This window comes from Athene noctua, chromosome 18 (assembly GCF_965140245.1).
Source record: "Athene noctua chromosome 18, bAthNoc1.hap1.1, whole genome shotgun sequence".
NCBI classification, from domain to species: domain Eukaryota; kingdom Metazoa; phylum Chordata; class Aves; order Strigiformes; family Strigidae; genus Athene; species Athene noctua.
The window spans coordinates 11,501,483-11,526,326 of NC_134054.1; the positions used below are offsets into that span (position 1 = coordinate 11,501,483).

Sequence of the window (24,844 nt, forward strand, 5' to 3'; positions counted from 1 at the left end):
TCTATGAATGAACTCCAAGGAACTGCAAAATTACTTGTGAAGCAGGGAGGAAAAGGGGAGAAATAATACTGTGTGAGTTTTTTAGTAAAAATGCTTATTTTCAGAATTATATTTATGAATGAAAACATGTATGTGCTTGCAACATCCTCCATTACAATGAGCTGTAAGGACAACGGGTTTATGTCCCAGGTGCGATGCCCCAATACTTAATTTAAGAAGCTACGGAAGAAATGCAGTTAGAAAAGTAACTAGTAAGAGTTATGTGCAGGTGTAAATGTAAAGTAATAATTGTATACTCTACTACAAGCATAAAGGAGCGGTGTGTGTTCTGTATACTTAAGGAGGAACACAGCTTTACCACATACAATTTTCATTCCTCGCCCTCTCAAGCTCCCCCATCGAAGGCAAGCAGTGGGCCAACCCCCCACTCTTCTGCTGCCACTGCTGTGTGTTGCACAACATATTTTTCTCCCGAGGACTGAAGGATAGTCTGTGATCACATAAGAGTTGTGGGTTCTGAAGTCTGTGTTCGTTTTGAAGGTCGTGTGCCTTATCTGTACTGTTTGCATAGTCTTAAGGGTTCTCTGCATTGGCCCATGTCGTGCTCTCTCAGCATGCTCTAGTCCCCTCACCTGAAGGAGAAGGTTCTTTGATACACTCCTGGTGCACATTAGCACGTTATGATGAAATACAGTCTGTAATCCATAACAGTGATTGATAAACAATTGGTGACACACTGATATCTCATTAGAAGGCGGCAGGTCATTTCTTAAGGAAAAAAAAAAAAAGACCTGGACATTAGTTTGTGGCATATAATCACTACATATAAATTTCTTCACCTATGGGAACACGCCTTCCAAAAAAAGTGAATTTTGCTCCCTCTGTGCTTTGGGCAGGGGACAGTGGTATTCATCTGCACATATGAAGAGAAGGGGAAGACCAATAACGGAGGCTAAGAAAAGGGATAGAGAATCCGTTGAGCCTGCTTCCTACCCCAGCTAACAGCCTGTCTGAGAAAATAATTTTTTTTGCTGTGTAGGTCGTTTGGTTTTTTTTTACTTTATTTGTTCTTTATTTCAGATTATCTGTGATATGGAGAACCAAATCCACAAGCTGAGGGAAGAGCTTATTCAGGTAAACGCTCAGTGGAAGCAGCAGCTGCTGGAGGTGAGCCATCAGTGGGAAGAGGAGAAGCAGAGGGCAGCTCGAGACCATGAAGCAGCAGTGAATAAGCTGAAAGTGGACGCAGAAAAAATGACATTAGAGCTGAAAAAGATCCATGTGGCAAAAACAGAGAAGGCCTTGGACAAGGTAAGAGGTTTGCATAGGGCTGCTTCTTGTGGCATAGCAAAAGGGGAGGGGTCACTTGAGTTGAAAAAAACAGATGTATGCTGTAGATCTGACTTTGGATGCCACGGTCGTGGCACGAGTATGGAAAGTTCTGCAGTTGTGCAGTGAAGGACTTCTCTGAATGCGCAGTGGCCGCTGCTCTCACTGCTTCCCCCGAGAGCGGTGCTGGGGCAGCACCTTCCAGCCCTGAGCACGGAACGGGGACGACCGTGGGGTGCTTGGGACCTGGTGGGACTTCCAAAATCCCGATGACTTCAAAGGCAAAGCCAGCCAAGGACTAGGCTAATCACTTTTCCTTTGCTGGAATAGATAGAGTAGAAAGGGTGGTTCTGTCTAACCAAGAGTTTTCTCACTTACAAAGAGGGAAAGTTAAAAAGTTCAGGGTAAAACCGCAAGGAAATTGGGTCTAGCTGGTAACGACTGGTCTACTTCTGCCTGTGTGCATCTGGTGAGCAAGGACTCTGTGAAAGGCTTGAAAATAGAAATTAATGTTTCAGATACATCAAGGCTTCCCTCTCTGTTCTGTTGAGTGGGGTCACTGACTGCTCATCAGTGCTTGCTGAGCATCCCCTTGTACCAGTGTCTTGAATTCAAGTGTTTCACCACATTAGGGATGATACGAGCCAAAACACAGGAGTTTTATTTCAAAAGCAAAACTAAAAAATCCCCTACTTAATATTTACGGTAGACTCTGTGTATATGTAAGCAGATAATTGTTGAAGTATCTTTTATGCATTAATGTAATCATGCGTTTTATTGCAAAGTGATGTACAGTGGCACAAATTAACAATCTGCATATGCTGTTTGAACAGCCTTTGTGACAGTGACATTTCATTTACCTGCGTCAGGTTCTTGGTCTATAATTTTAAACAGCATTCGGAGGATTATGCTGGAAATCAGCCAGCCTGAAGCCATTAAAATGACTGTGATCAACAATTCAGAATCTTTTCTGAATGTAAGGAAAGCTCTGCTTGGCATAATTATTTAAAGCCAAGGTCACAGAAAGTATTTAAACCTTTGAAATTCATCATTAAAGGATTAATTTTAACTCAGGAAGACATTGTCATTTTTGCTTAAAAATGGAATTTGAATCTCAATTCTTTTCTTTCTTTGATCTTTTTTTACATGTGTAGTATAGCAAAAGAAAAGTTAACTTCTTTACATCCTCAAATTAAAGTTACAAATAATCCTTCAGAGGGCAGTATCTTTAATAGTCTTGAATTGTCATTTCTGTCAGAAATACTATTTTTTTAATTTGTTGGATTTTTTCAAATTGTTAATTTTAAGCTATATTAACTGCTATTGAGTGGGCTTTTTTATTTTATTTAACCTACTTCTCTATTTTTACCTCTAATCAGAAGAGCACATGTTGAGTAAAAGATAGGAAGGGGGGAAAAAAGGTATCTCTGTTGGAAAGTCTTTCACAGACGTGTGAAAATACCTTGCATTACCTTCAAATCTCCATTTACCATTCTGCTTCATTTCTGTATTCCAAATGTAAAGCTATGGAAATTGGCCACAAAGTCCAAAAGTCAAAGGAGCTTAGAGGGCAAACTCTATTTAAAGATCAAAAGTTACAGTTTCAGCTAACTTTGGTCAAATCTCGATCCTATTAAAGTCCACAGAACTTTGATGAAGGAGATTTTATCCAGGGAGGGGGGAAGTGCATGTTAATTGCATCATGAGTCTTGAAACTTGTTTTTACAAGTCTTTTTATTTTTCTAGCAAATCTTGTTATCTTGAAATTCAGGACAACATGGGAGAAAAATTTTACTTTTTTCTGCCAATTCTGTAAAGATTGCTTAAAAATCCAAGGGGAAGCTGAATTTCACTGTTTAGGCTTGGAACATCTGGCTGTCCAGATTTTCTGAAGGTCAGTCCGTTCCCAAGTGAAGGACCTCATTCGTCTGTGGTCTGTTTTGTGAGTAATACTGATTTCTGTGTGGATTGCTTCGTGTAACTGTGGACTGTTGTTCACGTGAACATGATGTGATACAAAAGAAATGGGTAAACCTTAATCAAAAAAGAAAAATTGAAGTGAAAATGGGTAGAAGGAGATAAAGGATTCCTACGATATTGCCCTCCCCATAGCCCTGCTGTAGTGGGGATGGACAGGAGGAGAGTGGAGGGCAGAGATAGAGGAACAGTTCTCGTTACAAGAGCACTGGACATTTAAATATTTGTTGGTATTTGGAGACAGCTTTTCAATATTTAGGGACACGTAATTTAATTTACTGAGGTCTTTAATCTTCTGTTGATTAAAAATCTCAACTTTAGAGATAGTACATTGTTTACTGTAATCATTTAGTTGAGTCATTTTGTTAGTGATTACAGTATACAATGCCAGAAAGTTGCTCAATAAACGTAGTACAATAATGTTTTTGAACCTGCGCTTCTAAAAGCAAATATCTTTTGACAGTTGCTGCATCTCCTAATCAGGGATGATAAGTGGGAAAATATTTAACAGGTTGCCAAATGGCTCCGTGTAACCTGCACATTAGGAAAAATAAACATGGCATCTGTTGTGGTGGAAATAATGGGAAAAGTCCATCATTTTTCCAGTGACCTTCCCTGTTGCAGGTATTATTTTCAATTAAACACCCCTTCCTTCCAAAGCGAGCTATAGCTGACCTAAATATGCAGGTTACGAGTAGTGTTGAACCTGTTGTGGACAAGCTGAGCACCCCTGAGACTTCTCCGTACCGAGTGCTGCCCTCGGAGCTGCAGAAGCACTGGTGAGGGTGAGGACGGCTCTACCTGAGCTGCGGGCAGAAGAATTCTGTGAGCAGGGTCCTTATTGCCAGCCTGGTGCCCAGAAACAGCTGCGGGGAGACAGGAGCGGGGCGGCGTGGCGGAGCAGAGGTAGCCCTGCTTTTGCCTGGACCGGGTGGCACGGCCCAACCACGTGTAATCACCTTATCCCTCACCTTGTAGCATGGTAGTTCTGTTAGAACACAAAACCACCTTATCAGATAAGGATAACAAATCTTTATGTCCTTAAGGTCAGATAAGCCACGCTGGACATAAATCAGACAGAAAGTCAAGATGATAGCATGGAGAATTTGAAGCAGTACTTACCGTGTTCTTAGGACTTCACAACTTACATAATGTCGGTTGATTCCGTGAGTGTATCTCCAATTTCCTTCTTGTCTATTAGTTAACATTCTTAAACATGGTTTCAGAAGAACACTTCTATTCAATCATAATGATTTTGATTTACTTTTAAAATACAGATTTGATCTGCTTGTATTTTATTATATGAAGTGCTCACAGCTTTTCGTGATGTGATGGTAACTTTACTTTTTTTTTCTCATCCCTTGCTATGATGAAACAAAACATAAACTGTTTAAGAAATAAACCTATTGGAGAATACATGAGTGTAGTTAGGCTCCACTAATGACTAATTTCACAGAGGGACAGGTGTGTTATAGGTTGCATCAGCAACACTTAAGGCCTCAACACTGATCATCCAGGTGTGATGGACTTTACGAAGCTTATGAGCATTTTCAGGTTTGCCAGGAATTACTAAAAGCAAGAGACAAACTGCATTTCTAAGTGCGTGCAGATGTGAAGCTTGGCTAACACAACTGTTTGTAATGTTCATCTGTGGTATTTTCTTGGCAAAGAAAATGAGCAGATCAGTAGACATGCTAGCAATGCTCAAAGGAAGCAACCTTGGAACACTGAAAATATCTCATAAAAAAGCTCTCTTTGAGCAGCGCACACGAGCAAATGGAGTGGGAGAAAAAAGTTTGGTGTTGTTTTTTTTTTTTCCTCACTAAATAATTTTCAACATTTAGCTTTTTATTGACTTCTATATTTAAACAGATATTTTGAATCATCCTGTTAAATCTTTATGTTCAGGTTCCAGGAACATCTAATTCTTTTTCTGTGCTGCTTTTCTTGTGGAGAAGTAATTTACATTTTTGTGTATTGACTGTACTGAACGCACATGATATTTGATTACAGGATGAAGCTGTAGTCAAAAAAAAAAAAAAAAGTGATTGTCAAACACTATTCTTCTGATTTCAGTACAGTTGTGAAATGGTTCACTCTGGAGAGATGGGACTCCAAGATGGCATGCAACTCAACCAGAGCCTCTCAAATTGTGCTTGTAGACTTTAATGAGGTAGCAGTTAGTTGTACTCTGAGATTTCTGTTATTTTAAATAAAATTTGACATTTACAATGTTTTTCTAGTCTATACCTGTTACAATCACTCCACCTATGTCTGGTGGGAAGTCCATGTAAAACTGAAGTGCCTTGGGAATTCAAAGTTAAGGTCACTGTGTGACCGCTTCCCTAATTAAGTATAACTATTCTATATAATAGTTATGTCATAATATAATGTTTTAGTAATGGGGCCTTTTTCAGAAATCAGAATACAGAGTCCTGTAATTGGATGCTTAATTTTGAGCAACTTCTACTTGCATACAGTTTGCAAATAACGTACTAATAACGTGCCCTACAGAGCGTTTCAGTCCTTCTTTTAGCATTAAGCTTTGTGGTGCTAGATTAATTAACTAGCAAGTCCAGCCCTAGGATGCAGTCCAGTTGGACATACTCATCGGGCACACGTTCATACTGCGTATGTGGGAATAACTTTAATTCACAATATCTGTTCTGGCACTATTGTCAGTACTCATACAGATGATGTCATACTGTTCAGCACTGGCAAAGAAATAGAAGATGAAGAGAAAGAATATGACATCTTTAGAGATTAAAGACTTACTCCAAGAGATACTCTTAAAATAAAGCATTGAGTATCCCCTAAGCAGTTCTGCTCATAAAGAATAGCATTGCATGCTTTACGTTAGCTTATGTTGTTGAATGCTGTCTCTCTAGCTCTTGTTCTTCTCTGCCAACTCTACATTTCGTTAACTACCAAAAACGGTTCCATCTTTGTATCCAAGACCTTCTGGAAACTGGACATCTCTGCAGCAATTCTGTAGGTTCCTGTTTAGACTTCTTAGCATAACGAAGGCTTTGATCTGAGTGGCACCTTTCACTTCATTAACTTGCACACTAATAGCATAGTGTAGATGGCTTTGTTTATGTGAGCATCCAGATGAACTGTTTTCACACTCGTTGCAGCGATACCCTGGTTATTTACATGGGGGCAAACAGGTCAACCATAAAATGTGGACATGTATTCTTCCTGAGTATAATGATATCATTAAATTGGTATCTAATTATAATGTAGATGTATGTTTTTCTCCTTGCTGAATGCATTTGGGATCTCTACCAGTTTTTGTATATGTGCCTTTTTTTTTTTTTAGACTAAAATTTTTAAATGTTTGTTTGAATCCCTTACACAGATTCTTTTGCTTAGGCCTTAGCTATTAATAATCTAAAGAGCCTGTAATTCTTACTGAGAAGAATTGAATGTTTCCCAAGTCTCTTAATTTTTTTCATTATAATCCAAGAACTGTTACCAATATTAACTCTCTGTTCCGGAGTAGTAATATTTTCATTGGTTTTGTGTTGTAGAGTCTGTGTACATTTACTTACATTTAATTCTTGAACATTTCTGACACAGTGTTAGTGATTCACCAAGTAATATTAATAAAAATGAGCATGGTATTTTGGCTTTCTTAGAGAAAATCTGCCAAAAGCCTTAGAAGATCAAGAAAAAGGAAATGTATTTCAAAAAGAGAAAAGATTTATATAGCAAAGTTAGTGTATGTTAGCACAAGAAGTGCAGATTACTTAATCTGTCTTTATAGTACCTTTACAGCAAATCTTGCAATAAAATTTTGCTCACAGATGAAGGGAGAAAACCAATTTCCTCCCTAGTGTGTCCCCTTTTGCACTGCTCCTTCTTAGTCCTCCAAAGAAAAAGAAAGATGATAGTGGACCAGGAACATGGTCACAGGAATTGCATCATCCCTTAGGGGAGCTATTTGGAAGAGTCTTCAATCAACAGAGCCAAACATGAAGAAAAATATGGTAGAATAATCTCAGGGATATTTCACTCAAATGAGACTAAACAGAATTTATGGCTCCCTCCCTACTGGAGATATTTCAAAGCAATAGTCTCAGTTATTCACAGAGTTACTCTGCTTCTATGTCCTTTTAAAAAAAAAAAACCAAACAACAAACTAAAACCTCAGAAAAACAAACCAGAAAACAACAGGTGAGATTTCAGCCTGTTAATTGTATTTATAAATCTTGTTCCAGAGGTAACCAAGAATAGTTGGTGTAACTGTCACTGTGGAAAAAAATGTAAACCCATGAGTAGTAGGCTTATTCTTTAACATCTTCGTTAATGTTTGGAGAGGAGATCAAGCATCACATTATTTGCATTCACAAATAACACCATAGGGTTAAAAATTAAAATGGCTGATGCAATACTGTTAAGAAATGAGAACCAGACAAGAAGAAGCAGCATTGAGCTAAATGATAAATTATGACAAAATACAGAGTTAAAACCATAGCTTTCACCAGAGCTCTGTCATACGGCCTGTCTTTCAGCGCACTTTATTCACTCCTTGTCTTATCAGTATTAATTGTTTGAGAAGTTTGGTTGGGGGGGTTTTTTGTTTGTTTTAGTTTTTTGTTTTGGTTTGGATTTTTTTCTTTGTTTTTGGTTGTTTGGGTTTTTTTTTTTAACCAACTGGTATTAATCTAAGGTATCTATCTAAGAAGTAATCATAGGTGGGTTTTTTTTTTCCTTTGGCTTGTCTGTCTCCTATTTCTTTTTCAAGTCTGTGTCCAAACACCCCTTCTAGTTCTGCTGCTCCAGGGCTCACTCTACTTTTTCACAATTCTGTAACTTCCAGGTTGTAGGCATCGCAAAGATGATGGATAAGGCGGATGCTGAATCATTATTTACTGCCCAAGAACTTGGGCGTAGTGGCTGGAAACTAATAAGGGATTGATTTAAAACTGGTGAAAGAAGCTGCTTCTCTAGACAACAGATAGCAAGCTGCTTGAATTGCTTTCCATGGAGGTTTTGAAGGCAGATATTATCCGCACGTTCAAAAATTGACCAGTTCTATGAACAGTTTTATGAGCATCATGTTGGTCACCAGTCACTAATGGGAATAAGCAGGGATTTAACTTCTCCCTTCCCTGACCCGGCAGCTGTGGGTGCTGGGAGGGCAGAAGGGACCAGGTTTATGCAGCCTCTGCAGGCAGCATCGGGTGAGGACAGGGACTGGGTGCCTGTGAGCCTGACTCTGGAGGACGTACCTGATGTTTTTAGCACAACTGATGTTTCAATCCTTCCTGGTAAATGAAGTGCAGGAGGCTTTTCCAGTGGCAGGATGACTGTTCTAATTATTTTTTCAATAGTTTCCCGAGCCTTTCTTCACTATCCAAACAAACTGTACCACACCAATTTATCTTGTAATACACAACTGCTTATTATTTCAACTTTATTAAATATTTTTTTGAAAGCCCAATTGAATCATTACCTCATTCTCTCCTTTATTTCACAATACCGTATGTCTTGGAGAAGCTGGTTGCATGTAGGTGCAGTTTACTCTAATTTACCGATTTTACTTACCTTTACATCCCAGGGTACGTTATAACATTTAGAAAAACATCAGCTGTTTTCCAGTATGGTAGCTGATTGTAATGTGAGGGGTTTTTTAGATTGGGGTTTTTTTTTGTTTTTTTTTTTTTTTTTTTAACAACTTGGCCAATTCATTCTTAGATTCTTTCAGAATTATTGAATGGATACCATCTGGTTGAGGTGCCTGGCCAGGGGTGAGAGGACAGATCCTACAGCCCTGTTACTGGATCCCAGTACCTGCAGTGATCCCTGCTGATGTCACTGGGGCTTGTTCATGGGGGTTTTTTCATGCAAGCAACAGTAGCTGGTGTTTGTTACCTGGAGTTAGTTAAGTACTAAGTGGAAATTTCTCCTGCATCCCATGCCATAAGCTCCACATTCTTACTTTTCTTGAAAGTTTCTAGGGTAATGCATCCCTTATACAAAGACCCTCTGAAGTTCCCCAAACATGAGAGTCAGCAGAAGCCAAAGCAAAAGCTGCCCCATGGAACATGTCCATCACATCCCTGCTCAGGTCAATATTTGGAGATCTGAATTTTTTACTATAGCTTTATTTAGAAAAAATGCTCAGTTATCATGACCAAACTAATATAAAACATCTTTATTGCATATTTAAGTTCTGGCACAATTTGAAGACGTTGTTTACACTTATTTGCTCCTTCTTCATATCTTTATAATAGAGAAAAGCTGCAGGTGGCTTATTTTTTTCTTTTTTTTGGAGGAGAAGGAGTGTTTGGGAAATAGGAAAGGGGTAAGACGATGTTATTAGTCCTTCGGAGTCTTTAACGTGAAGAAACAAGCGTGTTCCAAAGCGACTTGCTTACAGCTGCAGAACATGTCAAGGAGTAAAACCCACCTTCATTAAATGGGTGAGAAAGAATTCTAATTGTTTTGAAGTTCTTATGATCAGTCTGCATACGCTTCATTGTAACGTGATACTAAAGTGCCTCAATTATGATTTGTATATTTTGGTGCCAGAAGGTTTTTTTTCTTATGCTAAATTACTAAGTTCTGTCAGCTGCTGGGCTGTCATATAGAGATACAGTAAATCACATTATATTTTGTCATGGATTACACAGAGCAATAAATTTGGGAACAGAGATCAAAGTAGTTTCACAATCACATCTGAGTGTAGGAGGGGTGTTTAACTTGTAGAAAATCTGATTTAGGTGAAACTGTTGCAGTTCTTGTGTGAATTTGAAATGAATTTTGAATGTTTGCTTGAAAATGAATAAGGTACAAATCCCCAAAAGAGTTCTCCTGTATTTAGTTCAGAGGAGTTAATCCTGACCTACAGCTCCAGGATGGAGAACAGATAAATAATTAAACATTGGGAATGTTGAGAGTCTTGCAATGTCTTATTTATGTTTTTAATTGCTTTCATGATTGAGCAATATATTCCATTCTCTTTTTAATTGGGCCTTTGCTGGACTTGTGCACAGTTACTCATCGGTACAGTAATGCTTTCTGGCTCCGTGAAGCTGTTCATTCTTTTGGGGAAGCTTTGTTGTATTTAAAACTACAAAAAGTAATCCAGCATAATCTTGCTAAGGAACATTGATTTCTTCAGACCATAGATTTGTCAGGGGATTTTGTCATATTTTCAGTGTTTGTCTTTGCAACTGTAGAAGCTTAACTTTTGTTGGGCTCTCATCTAATGATGTAACTTAGTAATACCGAGTTAACGCAGTAATACCAACTCTGTCCTTTTGTTTCCACTTTTCCTTCTATTTAACAAAAAAGATTCTATCTCAAAATGGTACATACATAGGATTTTTTTTCCAGTCATTATCTTCTTAAAATTTGCTTGTTATTGCCACAGAATGGCAATAAAACAGCAATGGAGGATCTGAAAAATAAAAATCGCATTTTATCCCTTTATAGGCTTTTCAGGAGCCTTATAGTCTCTCCTTGGCAAAAATCAAGGCATGTAAACTTAGCTAATATATAATGATAAAGTGCACGAGTCTCAGAAACCTCCAATTTCTGAAAGAATCATGTATTGTAAAGCTCAATTTAAGTAGTCTTTAACTGAGTCAAATCATGGATCAGTGTCACATCTTGGTACCGCTGCCTTCTATTTGTGGAGGAAACTTTAGCTTTGACTTACATCTTCAAAGATGTTTAGCAGCCTATCCCTTCATGATTTTAGTGGGTGTCAGCTGTTTGGGTACCAAAACCATCTGGGCCTGAGTGATACAAGCTATTCTGTAAACTTCTTTATATTAGAGTGGGAGAGAGACAGAGTGCACATGAGCGAGTGAGGTGCCTGCGTAGCAGAGGTGCCCCGTGTTTCTGATGAATAAAGGCAGCTTGCAAAAGCTCAAATCGTTCCCGTTGAGTGCATGTTTTATTTATTAAGGCTCTGAAATAGAAAATGCCACCACTTTTGATATAATGTCTTAAACCCACTTTAAATAACCATCTTAATTTAGTTGGACAGAACAGAAGAAAACCAGGAAATATTAAAAATCGTAATCCAGGAATGTATTTGTGCTGGGTCAGATTTAGGCACGTAGCTGCAGGAAAACTAGATTTCAGTACCCTAACGTGGGGAGTGTTGCAGTCTCAACATCTTCACTAGGTTTACTCAGCTCATCTTACTTGAGTGTTGAGCAGAAGAAGAAAATGTGCCATAATGTAAAAGCCACCTGTCTCCGAACTGTTTTGACAAAATGTGATAGTCCATCTTCAGATTAAACTATAATTTGCTGTCTGTCCTTTAAATGCCAGCCGCACACATCAGTACTATCCTGTATAAAGTGTAGTTAAGGTATTACACAATTTCATGTGGTAAACCTGGACTATTAATCTGGTTCTAAAATCTTGTATTTTATACAGGGCTTGTGTTTTAGGCCTAATTGTGCCACTGGTTTTAATTGAAGGTGCCTGGCTCACTGAAATATTGGATAGATATTGGTGATGCTGGGAAATATTTAGATGCTCAATAAATGCGTTTAGCTGAAGCTAGTAACTGCGTACTAGTGTAAAGATGGTGTAACTTTGGCATGAGACGCCATGCAGCTGGAATCTCGTAGAAGAATTTTTGGAAGAATTAAATGTCTGTGCTTAATTTCTCTGCAAAATTTCAGAATGATTAGAAACGCGCTGTTGGTTTAAGCGAAAGGACTGGAAATCAGAGTTTTCCTAAGGCACAGATTGCACAAGCAGTTTTTCAGTAGACCCCCATTAAGCACAAAATTGGAATATACTGAAGAAAGGCAATTCTCCAGACAGGTAGTGTCAAATTCATTTCTAGTCATTCTTGGTTTTTTCCCAATGAAAAGTACTTAGCACATGAATGAGAGTGGTTTTTTTTTTTTCCTCCTGAAGATGTATGTTTAAAGAAGAGAAAGAAAAAAAAAAAAAAAGATTTATAGACCTACAAAAGTGGAATGTAAAATAGAATATTAATAGGATTTATGGGTATGACAGATTGGGATTTCTATCATTCATTTTCAAACCCTTGAAGTCATTTGGTACTAGACTAATTATTCTGTTAACATCGTTTTGGATGTTGAACTATTTTTAATGGTCTTTTGGGTGGCTTAAATTGCATATTTGAACTGGTATTCTATTTCTATTGTTACACAGAGATTCAGCTTTCCATTTGGTATCTGATTGGTGGGGAGAGCAGTGGAAAGAACAAGAGTATTGGTGTAGGAAGTCACCCATTGTCAGTATTAGAGGCACAGAAGGAAAATACATCTTCCAGGCTTTGAGGTCAAAATGAAATTTTTATGTACAATCAGATGAACTTAAAAGGTGATCTGCTAATCTCTGAAGTTTAAACAGATACTGTACAGAGTGTTTTAATACACTTAATAACAAAAATTGCTACAGCTAGCCATTCCGAGGGTCAATTTCTTTTGACATCTGTCAAATTACACAATCTTGAATTTTGGTACAAAGCATAATGCTGTCAAACTTAAACAGAAATATTCCAGAATGTGGAGTGGTGTGTTGTTTTTTAAGGTAAATGGGCCCCATTTACATTAGTTCTTTGATGTTAAATTCTTTGCTGCACATCAGAGAACAGTTGCTTCTTCCCTGGAGCAAGTTTTCTTTCTTCTCCTTCCCCCATCCTTTGATTTTTTTTTTCCTTTTTTTTTTTTTTTTTAGTCTGCTTATACTTTTATCTAATTATGGAGGATCAGCTTATGTATGGCCATTGTTTAGTTAGTTGCAGGCATTTTGATAAATGATTATTTCATAGCTAGTACCTTAACCAGATCTTAAATCTGCTTTTCTGTTAGTGAATATGGGGGTGTGTATATGGCCGTCTAGTTTATGGGAGTTATGTTTATGGGGGTTTTGTTCTTTGTTCATGTTTTGGGGAGATCACAATCAAATTGAAACACTACTGAATCAGCCAGAAAACTATAAATCATATGTAGATGAACAGGATTTCACTCTTCAACCTTAACTCTTACAGATCTATCCACGTTTGGATTGCAGGAGTTAGTTTTCCTATTGAGTTTGTAGCATAATTGAAATTGAACTTTCCATCCAAAAATCACCATTCCAAAGCTGGAAGATATGTACAGATTTGTAGCATTCCAAAAAATTCTTAAGAGCTGCATTTTTGATGAACGTTTAAGATGTCCAATGCGCCGTCATGGATGTTGATGGAGGATGAAGGCAACCAAGCACCTGCCAAGCCCACAGTGGAGGCAGAGCTGCTGCTCAGGCTGGAGGTGGCTCTACCAGGGCCTGGTCCCACCAAGTGCAAAAGAACCAAAAGTCCCCTCTAATACAGCTTATACCATAAAAATAAATAACATATAACATATAAAACCTTTGTAGTTAGGGTAGAACACAGTATGCTTTTGTGGTATAGTCCCATTGTAGATCCTTCGCTCTTTTATTCTTAGTAATGGTGTTCTGTTTCATGAAAGGAAAAAAGGAAAATCAGACTGTGTTAGAATAGCCTCCATTAATTCAGATACCACATCTGGAGTGCTAATATACTGGTTTTAATTTTTACGTGAAATGTTTTGTTGAAATCGGTGCAGTTTTGCTCAGCAACCACAATATGATGCTTTAAGGCTTGTTATAGAATTATAGTTAATTTTTAAAACCAATTAACTGTAACAAGGACGTAATCTTCTTAATGCAAAAGTCCTCACTCCGTAATACAAAATAACTGCAATGTAAAGTTGTGATAATCAGATAATTTTAGCTGAAATACGTACTAACTGCGCGAAACTACACAGAAGTTAATTTTTGAATCAGCGGAATTCCTCTATGACTTATCCAATTTAAACCTTTTTATTATAAAAATGGAGATTACAATTGATATTTCTGACAAGTTTTTGCCAAGTGAGAATTTCAATAGCTACCTCTCACACACGGAAAACTGGTTTAAGACCATTAACTATATTTGCAGTGCTGCCCATTGCTATAAAAAGAGTTAGACTTTAATGAATACTGGCTGACCCTCCAAACGTTCACCTTCCAGTTGGATTCTTATTCATTATGTTTCTGAAATGGCACGTAACCTGAAAGTGAGGGAATGCCCTTAAAATAATACAGAAGCAGCTTATGATCGTGCAGTGCCTGAGCCAAGCAGCCTTGTTAGAAAAGAAGGAGCCCAGGAAACTGCTGCTTGTGCACACCGTGCCATTTTTAACCTTCTTGTTTGTCAAGATAAATGTAATAGAAATCCTCCACGATGTTCACTGTACGCAGTTATGCGTACTTCGCTGTAAGTCATTCCTAAAAAAAAAAAAAAAAAAGTAGTAAAAAGTTGGGTTTTTTTCTGTGTGTCGGTGCTATACGTGCCCCAGGGGAGCAGGTTTATGCCTCTCTAGGCTGCAAAGCAACAGCCTGTAGTCAAGAGGTATTAAATTAGTTTAGTCACAGGTTTTAAAAAGGGAAAAGTTTTATATTTCTGCAGTAAAAGAAGACAATGGAAAAGAGTGTTCCTGTGCGTTACCATGAATTAAATCTTTTCAGCTGGCCAGGGTACTGCGATCTGTGCCATGTGTGATGATGCAAGGCCTGTACGGTGTTAGAGGTTCAGTCAGCAGGTGTCCACAGGGTCGAGGGAGCAGTTTTAGACAGCTAGAGCTGGTCTGAATGTGGTTTTGCCATCTTCAGTGGAAGCTTGGGGAGCTCAGTGCTTCTGAAAATCAGACTCCTCAAATAAGGGTGTTTGGGGCTGCAGCTAAACGCAAGAATTTGTGGTTTGTTGATGGCTGGAAGACAACTTATAAATATTTCCCTAATTGGAATTCGTTAAAGCCATTATAAAATAAAATGTTGTAATTGCCTTTAGACAAACTGGTAGGATATACTTTCTTTGCCTTCAGTTAAGAATAAAACCCTGAAATTCAGCAGATCTTTCTCTTGGATTGCCTCTGTCGTGTCTATCAGAGGTCATCCTGGTTCTCCTTAGTGTGAACAAACAAGATCTAATTTGTTTATGGAAGTTATGAGTGGTTTTTTTATCATTTATTGGGATTTCTTGTATGGGTTCAGGAGGTTATAAAGCTGCTTCTATGAAAGATGAAGACTTTTACCCCAGGCAAGTTGAGTGAGAGCAGCTGTAATGTGATCTTCTTCGCAGTGCCTTGCTGACTGGTATCTCTCCCTTTCTGGGACTAACAGTAATTTATACTATTACTGTAATTTATTTTTTTTACTTTTTTCCCCAAAGATCAACTGGAAGTTTCAGTCACTTTATGATATGCAGTGGTGGTAAAACGTAATTTGAAACTAGACGACAATACAGTGGAAAGAGTGTTAACATGGGTCAGCCTGAGTACAAAGAGAAATGTAGAATGCATGGAGCTGTCTGTGCTTCTGTGTTACTGCTCCCTTTTTATTTATGCAGCCGCACAATCTGCCCTCACAGTGTTTGTGGCACACATTAAATGATAAATGTACAAGTGGAATTTAATTTGTCTGGTGCTCCAGAGTTCTTGTATGTGCTGTTTTAAACCAATATACAGTGCCATTATTTATAACAAAACCCAACCAAAACGTGTTCTTAAAAATTATGCACAAATTTGATCATTTGTTTTGATTCATTTTTGTAGTAGATTTCTTAGTACCAACAAACTGATGAAATATAGACCTCCATATGTTTCATAATCTTGGAATTTGACAAGATTCAAAATTTTAAATGGCAGTATCATGTAAAATTTAAGATTATTTTAACTCATTGTAGTATACTAATATTAAGCTGCACTGTATGTAACAAACTGATGAAATATAGACCTCCATAAGTTTCATAATCTTGGAGTTTGACAAGATTCAAGATTTTAAATTGCAGTATCATGTAAAATTTTAGATTATTTTAACTCGTAGTATATTAATATTAAGCTGCACTATATGTAACTGCCTGGATTGCACAGGATGATTTGAGCCCTGTCATGCTTGGTGGTGGTTCACAAGAACTCTCTGCAACTTCAAGCTCCTAAATTTACAGTCCAGTAAAATCAATAGGGTTATTTGCTTGACTGAAATCCCTGGTGTTTGCAGAAATGGAGTTTCAGTCTTGCAAGTGTATCCAAGCAGGGTTCAGAGGCTTCGGGGTGGCCCCGTGGCTTCTGTGGTTCCCCAGAAGGGGCGCGAGCACGCAGGCGGCTGAGGGAGCGTGTGCCGGATGCTCTGCCTTGAAACTAGGGATGACAGATCAAAGATGTGAACACAAGGTCAGGTAGATTTTGAAAACTTAATCAGCTTAAAGTTGCTTCAACTTCATAATATTCTGTCCCCCTAAGAAAATATTTTTCTTAGACACCTGTCCTCAAATTTTAGAGCCAAGAACATCAGAGCGCTTAGCAGTTCATCTGAGGACAGCATTTTGAGGCTGGTCCATCAGTATAATACCATGGCACTTTGCAAGAAAAAATATAAATCAGAATTGTGTCTCGAAATTAAATTGGATTTATTTTTTAGTTGTTAACAAATTATTTCTGAAATTAAATTATTTGAGGACAAAACGTTAAGAGCTATTTTTCCCCAGAATTATAGAAATATTGGATTCCAGTGTGACAAAGCAGCCTTGTTTTCAGTTTGTTTTATTCTTTATCTTTGAGTTGTGAAAAGAAATGCTAGGAGAAGGAAAGAGCTGGATGTCCAGGAGCTCCTGGTTGGTTCAGCTGCATGTCAGGTCGATTTTCAGTGTAATCGTCACCTTTAAATAGGAAGGGACGTGCAACGGGACAAAAGGCAGTTGCAGACACCAAGCTGAGACGTGGAGTTGTGTCCTCCGTGTCGCACTGTACCCTGGCAGCCTGTGCCTGGGACTTTCTCCTTGCCTTTTCCCTCCATTCAAAAGCGAAGTCACCCTGATAAACTTACGTTTGTGCTGCCTCCTTCCCCTGCCCCACACACTCACTCACTTTTTCTTTTTTTTTTTTAATCCGCAGAAGTCTTTATGTTTTTCTAATAATTGGCAGCAGAGGTACAATTTCTCCCCTCTTTTAAGTGATGAATAGTTGGCCCGAGATCAAAGACAAGCCCTTGCGGTTTTTTGGCTGCCACAAAAGGGCGTTGGAGTTGGCGCAGGTCCCAGCCGCTCAGCGATAGGCATGTGGATGAGGTGCCAAGCAGAGGGGTCGGTGGCAAAGTGTCTGTACACGTTCTTCATCTGAGCTAATCTGGTTGCCTTTTGTGTGTGTTTCAGGCAAACAACCGGCTGAAGCAGACAGAGAAGGACTACAGTCAGAAGCTGGCAAAATCCTCGCAGGTAGGTAGCAAGAAGGCAGGAACCTCACATGGATCCATTTGATTTGGAAACTTGATGAGAAGTGTAATGAGTTCTGCTCTTAAGTGTGGGTCTCGACAATCAAGAGAAGCCATCACCATTTCCCCAGTCAAACATCCAGAGTCTGTCTTGCAGATTTGAACCTTTCAAAAAAACACAGAGCGTAAAGCTGACTAGAAAAAAAATGGGTGGGGTTTTTTTGAGTTCTAAATTTCATCCATCTACTTTTTCATCTTCTGAGAACCCAAGAGGATGGAGTCCTCCCTCAGTCAGTGGGAGGGGAAGGCGAGGTGCCCCATCAACCAGCATATCTCGTAAAATTAGCAGTTGCACAACCAGGACTTGCATTTTGTGTCACAAGGTGGTGTTTGCCCTCACAGCCCGTGGCAGTCCCAGCTGTGCCATCTCGATGTTGATCGTTGCTCCTAGCCAGCTCAACATTTCTGCCCAAAACAACACTATGAAGAATGTCTATGTCCTGAAAGCAAACTGGTCTTAAGTTTTCTGTTCCTCAGAATATTCTTTTGAAAATGGAAGATGAAAATGTGTGTTGGATCTACATATATACTTAAAAATTATAAGACAGGATGATTTTTAAATATTTCAGCTTTCAGTTTGATTGACAGGTAGTACTGAAGTGTAAAAAAAAAATGATGGAGATGCAACCAGAAATTAAGCTTTTCATAATAAGAAAATTTGCCACGAGGATTTATGTGGAGATGTCATTCTTCTCATTCCTCCCAACCACAGCAGAACGCCTGCCTTTTACTTGCAAAGTGTGTTTTCAGCAATAGCAATAATAGTCTAATAAAACTCTTTTAAAATCAATAAAAACACTACAAAGACTGGTTTAGAAACCTCCAAACTAGGCAGAGGTTTCAGGGAGACAATGACAAGAAATTGCACACTTTTATTACAAAGTACTTTAAAATACTTTATAACTCCTGATTTCAGCTTTTGGGGTACCTTTGACTCTTATTGTCTGTGAAAGTTTTCCCAAATTTTTAATTTCAGTGAAATTTCACTGGACTCTCACATTTTTTTCACACTACATTTTTTGAGACAGCGTTTATCAGAATCATTGTTAGAAATATGGTCTAAAAATATATTTTAAACCTAACATGTGTTTTCTGCACATTTATTTGCATACAGAGAGGCTGTGGGGGCTCCATCCTTGGAGATACCCAAAAGCCAACTGGATGTGATCTTGAGCAACCAGTTCTGGTGACCCTGCTTTGAGCTGGTCCCTTCCACCCTCACCAATTCCACGATTCTGTGATAAATCAGAGAGAATGCCCTCCTAAATGTCTCATCAATAATTTGTAGGCAGCCTTGTTTAGAAAGAAGGAAAGAAACAACAACAACAAACCCCCCTATTTTTTTATCTTGCCATCTGAACCTGAATAGCAGAAAATTGCTAAAGCTCAACATTTAATGTGTGCCAGACCTCCCTTTCATTGCTGTTTTACCTTTTGTCATTGTCATTTCTATGCTACTGTCATGCCTAGTGAGTGTAATCAAAATTCAGCCAGACCTAGTTTACTGTCACTACAAAACCTAGTCCTGGTCCAGTGGTTAAAGACAGATGGAATAGCTTAAGCATTTCTTAATTTTTAAATAAGGGGTGAGGGAAATTGCTTTAATTGTTACAGTGGGAACACTTAGGTAGTGTAGTGCAAGGTAATAACTATTTAACCTCAACGTCATAATAAATAAATTTTGTCAGACTGAAATTTAATGGCTTGAAGAATAGCTTCAAAATTGAAAAATTTTGATACTTTTTTTTTTTTTAAGCTAGGAATTGCTATAGCTAATATCCTGTTCTCTTTACTGGGGAGAGATGGACCCAGTGGCCAGAGCGACAGCACATGCATCATATGGCAGGGCTGGGGCTGTTTGGCACAATAAAGGAGTTTCACCCTGATGTCTGAATTTCTTTACTTTTGTGGGTTTGAATCAAATCTCTAAAGTTACTTGGACATAGTTGGGTATATTTTGTAGCTCAGTATTAATAATGGGTCAATTACAACTTTTCTTGTGGTCATGTTGCTGACAACATCTGTCTAATCTTACTCTCTGTGGCCTCTTGGAACATTCACTTTTAACACCCACACAGAGAAGATATTTCAAGAAATTTCCTCTGAAGTTTACACAAAGTAAACAGTTCTGGGTTTTTTTTCTCTGAAAAGTACTGCACAAAGCAGATCTTTCTCCATCAATTCATACTGAAATTTCCTTGTACGCATTTCAGAACTCTTATGCTAGACCGAGGTCTTAACCCAGTTAAAAGCTTTAAATCTCACTTTTGTGTTATATTCGAGGGTTTGTTATTTTGTTTTCTTTTAAAAAAGTGTCAAAATGGAGCAGACACAAAATAGTATAGGTTTGCATGGCTTCAAGTTGTTAATAATTTATATGATCCATCGCTTTCTCACTGCATGTTACACACCCAGCAAAGCCCAATTTATGTAAGTTGTGTAATGTAAATGATGCTCTAAATTGCAAAACCAGTGATACTGTTTAATTCTGCCTAAAGAGTTACACCTATGCAGATAATCTCTAACCTTTGGCTCACTGATTTCACTAAGAGCAAACAGGCTTTCTTTTGATTGGTATATTATCTTTTTTTAATATGCATTTAGAAAAGAAATACAGAAATACCTGTGTAGGTTTTACTCATCATCTTTGTTATTCTCTGGGGTTTTCAGGTAGTAAAACAGATAAATAAACTTACAGTAGAGTTTTAATCAGTTCTTTTCCCCTTCCCTAGTGATCCTAGTACCTTCATTTGTAGGGTATTTCTTGTTATGTTAGTCCTATCTTAATAGTAGTTCTAAAACCCCCTTTTTTTTCCTAAATAGCAGTGGTGTTAGTATCGTTAAATGTTTCTCTACCAGTTAGGAGGCCTTGCACATACACAAGTCTGAGCCCTCTGGTAGTCTCTCCCTGAACTGCCTGTGTGCTGAAATGCTTTTAGAATTAGACAATATTGTGCTGCTACAGCAGCTTAACCTTAAACTTGAATATATACATTAAAGTCAGTGACTCTCCCATATGTTTAAGTGCTTTGCTGGGTGATGACTTACATGTCAGTATAAAGTTCTGTAAATATGCCTGGAGGATCAGGTTTAGTTATGACTTTCCACAGTGATAAAAAAGGTGAAACAAGTACATTTCAACAAATCGTGAGTGAATCATATAAAAGGTCTAGTTTAAGGCTCCTCGACATTGAATCAGGTCCCCACTATATTGTTAAGCAGAACACACTCCTTTCAGCAGCTCAGAAATTTCACTGTAGAGTTTAAATTTCAGTCCAGTATGTAAATTTTTTTTTTTTTTCTTCTCTGTGGTATCAAACTATAAAGTATCCTTCTAGAAACACACCCCACCATCACTATTTAAATTTGCAGTACTGGTACAGTGCAGTGGAAGACTGGAAACATGCTCTATTTTGAAGATCACAGATGTGCTTTGTTCTCATGAGTAAATATTTTGGAATGTCATAGTGGAAAACCCTTCCAAATATTTTGCGTTCAGCAAATTTTGTCATTCACAGCCTTACTATATTCCTTTTTCTCTGCGTGGAATTTCATGCTCGCTAGTGTGTAATATGGTAATTTAAAATATTTAGCTTGCACAGCAGAGTTTGCCAATGCCATGCTTGTACCGAGCATAAAAACATGCAAAATACATGCCTTTTACTGAAGAGAGATTTAGCATGCTGTTTTCTTTTTAGATCATAGCTGAGCTTAAGACAACCATTTCCTCTCTGACAGAGGAGAACAGCCGGCAGCTCGCCGTGGAGCAGCAGCTCCAGGAAGTTGTACACAAGTTTGAAGATAAGAACCAGCAGCTGATTACAGATAATGAGAGAGCAATCAAGGTAATCTGGGGATTTTAGTCACTGATGCTACTGGCTGTTTGACTGTAATTAAAAGTTCTGCAGTGGGCAGATGAGCGCAGGTATCGTTCGTGTTCACACAACGCTCAGTAATTCCATTCACTGGACCATGACTTTGATGTAGCTGATGACTCAGGCTCTTTCCCCTGCCTGCATGAAGCTTTTGGGGAGTCTAATCCATGCACTTCAGTCAAATACTTGAAACTTTCCTGCTCTCTTTCTTTTAATATCGACTCAGATATCTTAACATGTTTTCAACACCTTTATACGGTGCTTTCGGCGCTTGAAAAAAAAGTGAAAAATAAAAGAGCCAAGTTGCACCCAGCAGTGTGGCATAGCCTGGTTTTCACAAGACATTCTCAATTTTTATGTTTAAGGCTGCAATGAAGGAAAGTCCATGCTTAGGTTCCATCACAAACTATATGCAAAATCTGTGCTAAATATAAACAGAATAAAGTGGTTGTTATTTGTAACATTTTTATTAGATTTCTACATATTTTGCATCAGAGTTGCATTCTCTGGCTTTTTTCAGAGAAGCTTTATGACACTACGGGTTCTGAATATTTGGACTCTGTTTCTTGCGGCCTTGACACCTTGATTCAAAGTGGCTGCAGAGAATCCCACCTGCAGAAGCAGGCAGGATTATTTTTTAAACATTTTTCCTTTCAGAGTAGTCAAGAGAAATGGAAAAGTTCTGAAACTATGTAATCTGCTAGGGCTGACAACGAAAACACTTCATTAAAAGTTGTATAGAAGAAGGAAATTCCTTTTTTCCTTCGTAAAGACATTTTCTAGTACCAAACAAAGAATTACATTGTTAAATCTAGAAACTCATGAAAAAATAAACTCCTGCAGTTTTTCTAACTTTTTGTGCTGGAAATAAACCGTGGGAGTTTTTACCAGTTGGAACTATCTGATGTTCGATTATGGTACACTTAATGTCCTCTGTATTTGAATGATTTGCATAAAGAAATTAGGTTAACATTACTATCTCATCATCTGCACAGTGTTCTTTTTCCCTTCTTTCATAAACTGTTTAATGTTTTATTCTTTTTCTTAAGGAAAATCTCTTACCTTATTTGTGTGTTTGTTGAGGAACAGAATTTTCTTTCTGATCATTCTTTAGTCTCTTCTGTCAGAGGTATAACCATAAAAATGTCAGCTATAAGCTGTTATCCAAATTGAATTACCAGAGGTAATTTTTATTATCACTAGGCTCTGTTAATAGAACATAATTAAATCACATTATTTTGGGGTACAGGTGGATTTTGGCCACTCAGCGAAACGTACTGTTTGTAACTCTCCACTTTTCCAGTGGCCACCTAGATATACAGAAACCCTGTGACAGTGGAATAGTCTTCCATATAGTCAGAAAAATGCTGTAATTCGAGTCATCATGCATGATACCTTCTTGAGTTATGTATTTGAATAACACCTTGTAAACTGTTTACCAGCTTTTTTCTTAGCACCTGGTGCAAACGCTACTGTGGAATTTATGGATTCACTTAAACTAAGTTACATTCAGTGGAAATAATTCAGCTGTTGGTAACAACAGTTTTTGAACACTAATGATGATGTGTTGTATGCAAACCTTCTCCGTGTAAGTCTGTGTTCAGCTGTTATAAACTTAATTTTGATGTTATTACCTCACAGTGTAATGAAATACATAAAAACCACAAGGGAATTCTGCACAGGGTTTCTGAACAGTGACCCAGAGAGTTTTGAGCACTGATGCTGCGACTATGTTTTGTAAGATTTGGGCAACTTGGGGAAGAAATTGCAGGAGCTGTTATGCTTGGCATCCTTGAACTTTGTTTAGTATCACTAAAATTGTACTTTTAAAAAAAATCTTCCTTTGAAACCACTGATTTCATGGAAATTTACTGAAAGCCAGATACCCAAACAGAAAATTCTTAGGAAGGTAAACTGTTGTCTATCCTGGAAACAGAAAGAGGTGTTTTTAATATTCGATCACTTAGTATTTTTAAGAACCACACATACCTCTAGATGTGCATATGCAGAAATACTTTGCTTTTTATTAGCCTGGGGAAAAAAAAAAATTGGTTTCTGTGAAGGTGGAATCCTACATGTCATGGAGATGGAGAACATCTAACCTAGGGCAAGCTTGAAGACCTTGAGGGATGATTAAAGGAACATTCTAAAAACAAAGCAATTCTTAATATAGCATAAGCCTTTGAGAAGACTTAATATAGTATAAGCTATTAAAAAGACTATCATTTAAAAACGGGCATTTGCTAAATATAACATTGATTTAAACTAACATTGAGGAACAGATTGCAATTTCCTTTATATGGTATTGGGTGACTTCCTGTAAGACCTTCCAATTATTATTTCCTTTCAAAGGGAGAAATACATTTTTACAGAAACCAACTGGCTCTCAGAAAAGTTTGGATTTAGTCAGTGAAGTGATATCCAGATGTGGATGCCATAATACATGATTCTGATGTTAATTCAAATTCCTGACTCTCTTTGCTAGCTAAAGATGTTGAAGTTGTTATTATTTCACAAATGTATCTATCTCCTTAATCTTGTTTTGAAAAATACTATCTTAAACATTAGCGAAAAAGAATTAATGACATTTTTAAGAACATTTTGCTTCTTTTGACAGCCTAAAAACCCAATCTGAGCAATGTTTTTTAGCTTCACATGGCCTCACTTTGGGTCAGTTTGAGATAAATGCTTGAAGTACACGGCATTCCGTGTTACACCATGATTTGTCTGGCCTAAGGGCAAGTCAAACTTTGTGCTGTCAGAGTCATAAAATCGAGATAAAATTTTAGCTCATCACATTCCTTTCTTGTGGCTTGTAAGGCAACCAATTTGGATGCAGTGGCGTGGCAATGTCTTATAGCAAAGACTAAGCTGCAGTGGTCTGACAGAGCCTTGAACAACTGCGTGGCTCCTGTCGCTGCGTTTTGGCTGCTGTTGAGTTTGAGCCTGTTGGGGTTATGACAGTGCTGGCACAGAGAGCAATCCCCAAAGCACAGCTCACCGCTCAGTGCCGACTGGATATTTTTGCTTTGAACGTCCTAGGCCTTGCATTCTTTGGAGCGGAGTACAAGGACACTGCAATTGGCCCAGTATGGGGAAAAAGCCAGCAAAGCTCACCTGGTCTCTGTGCCATACCTCTCCTGTGAGGTGCTTGCACTTCAAAGATCAGGAACCATTCGTTTGGAGCGTAGGATTTCTTGAGAGCACAATTATATTAATGCCCTGCAGATGCTTGGAAAATCTGCTTAAATTGCCATGTCTGTTAACCCATTTGTAATGCTTTAGACTGGGATTTCAGAAGGCACCCTCCAGTAAGGGTTTGGGTGCTGAACTCCCGGGAATGT

At 38.1% G+C, this 24,844-nt stretch overlaps 1 protein-coding gene across 6 annotated transcripts in view; it reads left to right on the forward strand.

Annotated features, from left to right (window-relative positions):
- The window catches only part of CEP112 (centrosomal protein 112), a 173,427-nt gene that overhangs the window by 109,223 nt on the left and 39,360 nt on the right, over positions 1 to 24,844 (forward strand). For all 6 annotated transcript variants that reach the window (XR_012634784.1, XM_074922180.1, XM_074922179.1 and 3 more), the window contains 3 exons: positions 1,081 to 1,311; positions 17,507 to 17,569; positions 21,324 to 21,470. Coding sequence is in view for 5 of the 6 variants with exons in the window: in XM_074922180.1 (XP_074778281.1) it covers positions 1,081 to 1,311; positions 17,507 to 17,569; positions 21,324 to 21,470 (441 nt within the window). In the remaining variant the exon portion in view is untranslated. The remainder of the gene's footprint in view (positions 1 to 1,080; positions 1,312 to 17,506; positions 17,570 to 21,323; positions 21,471 to 24,844) is intronic.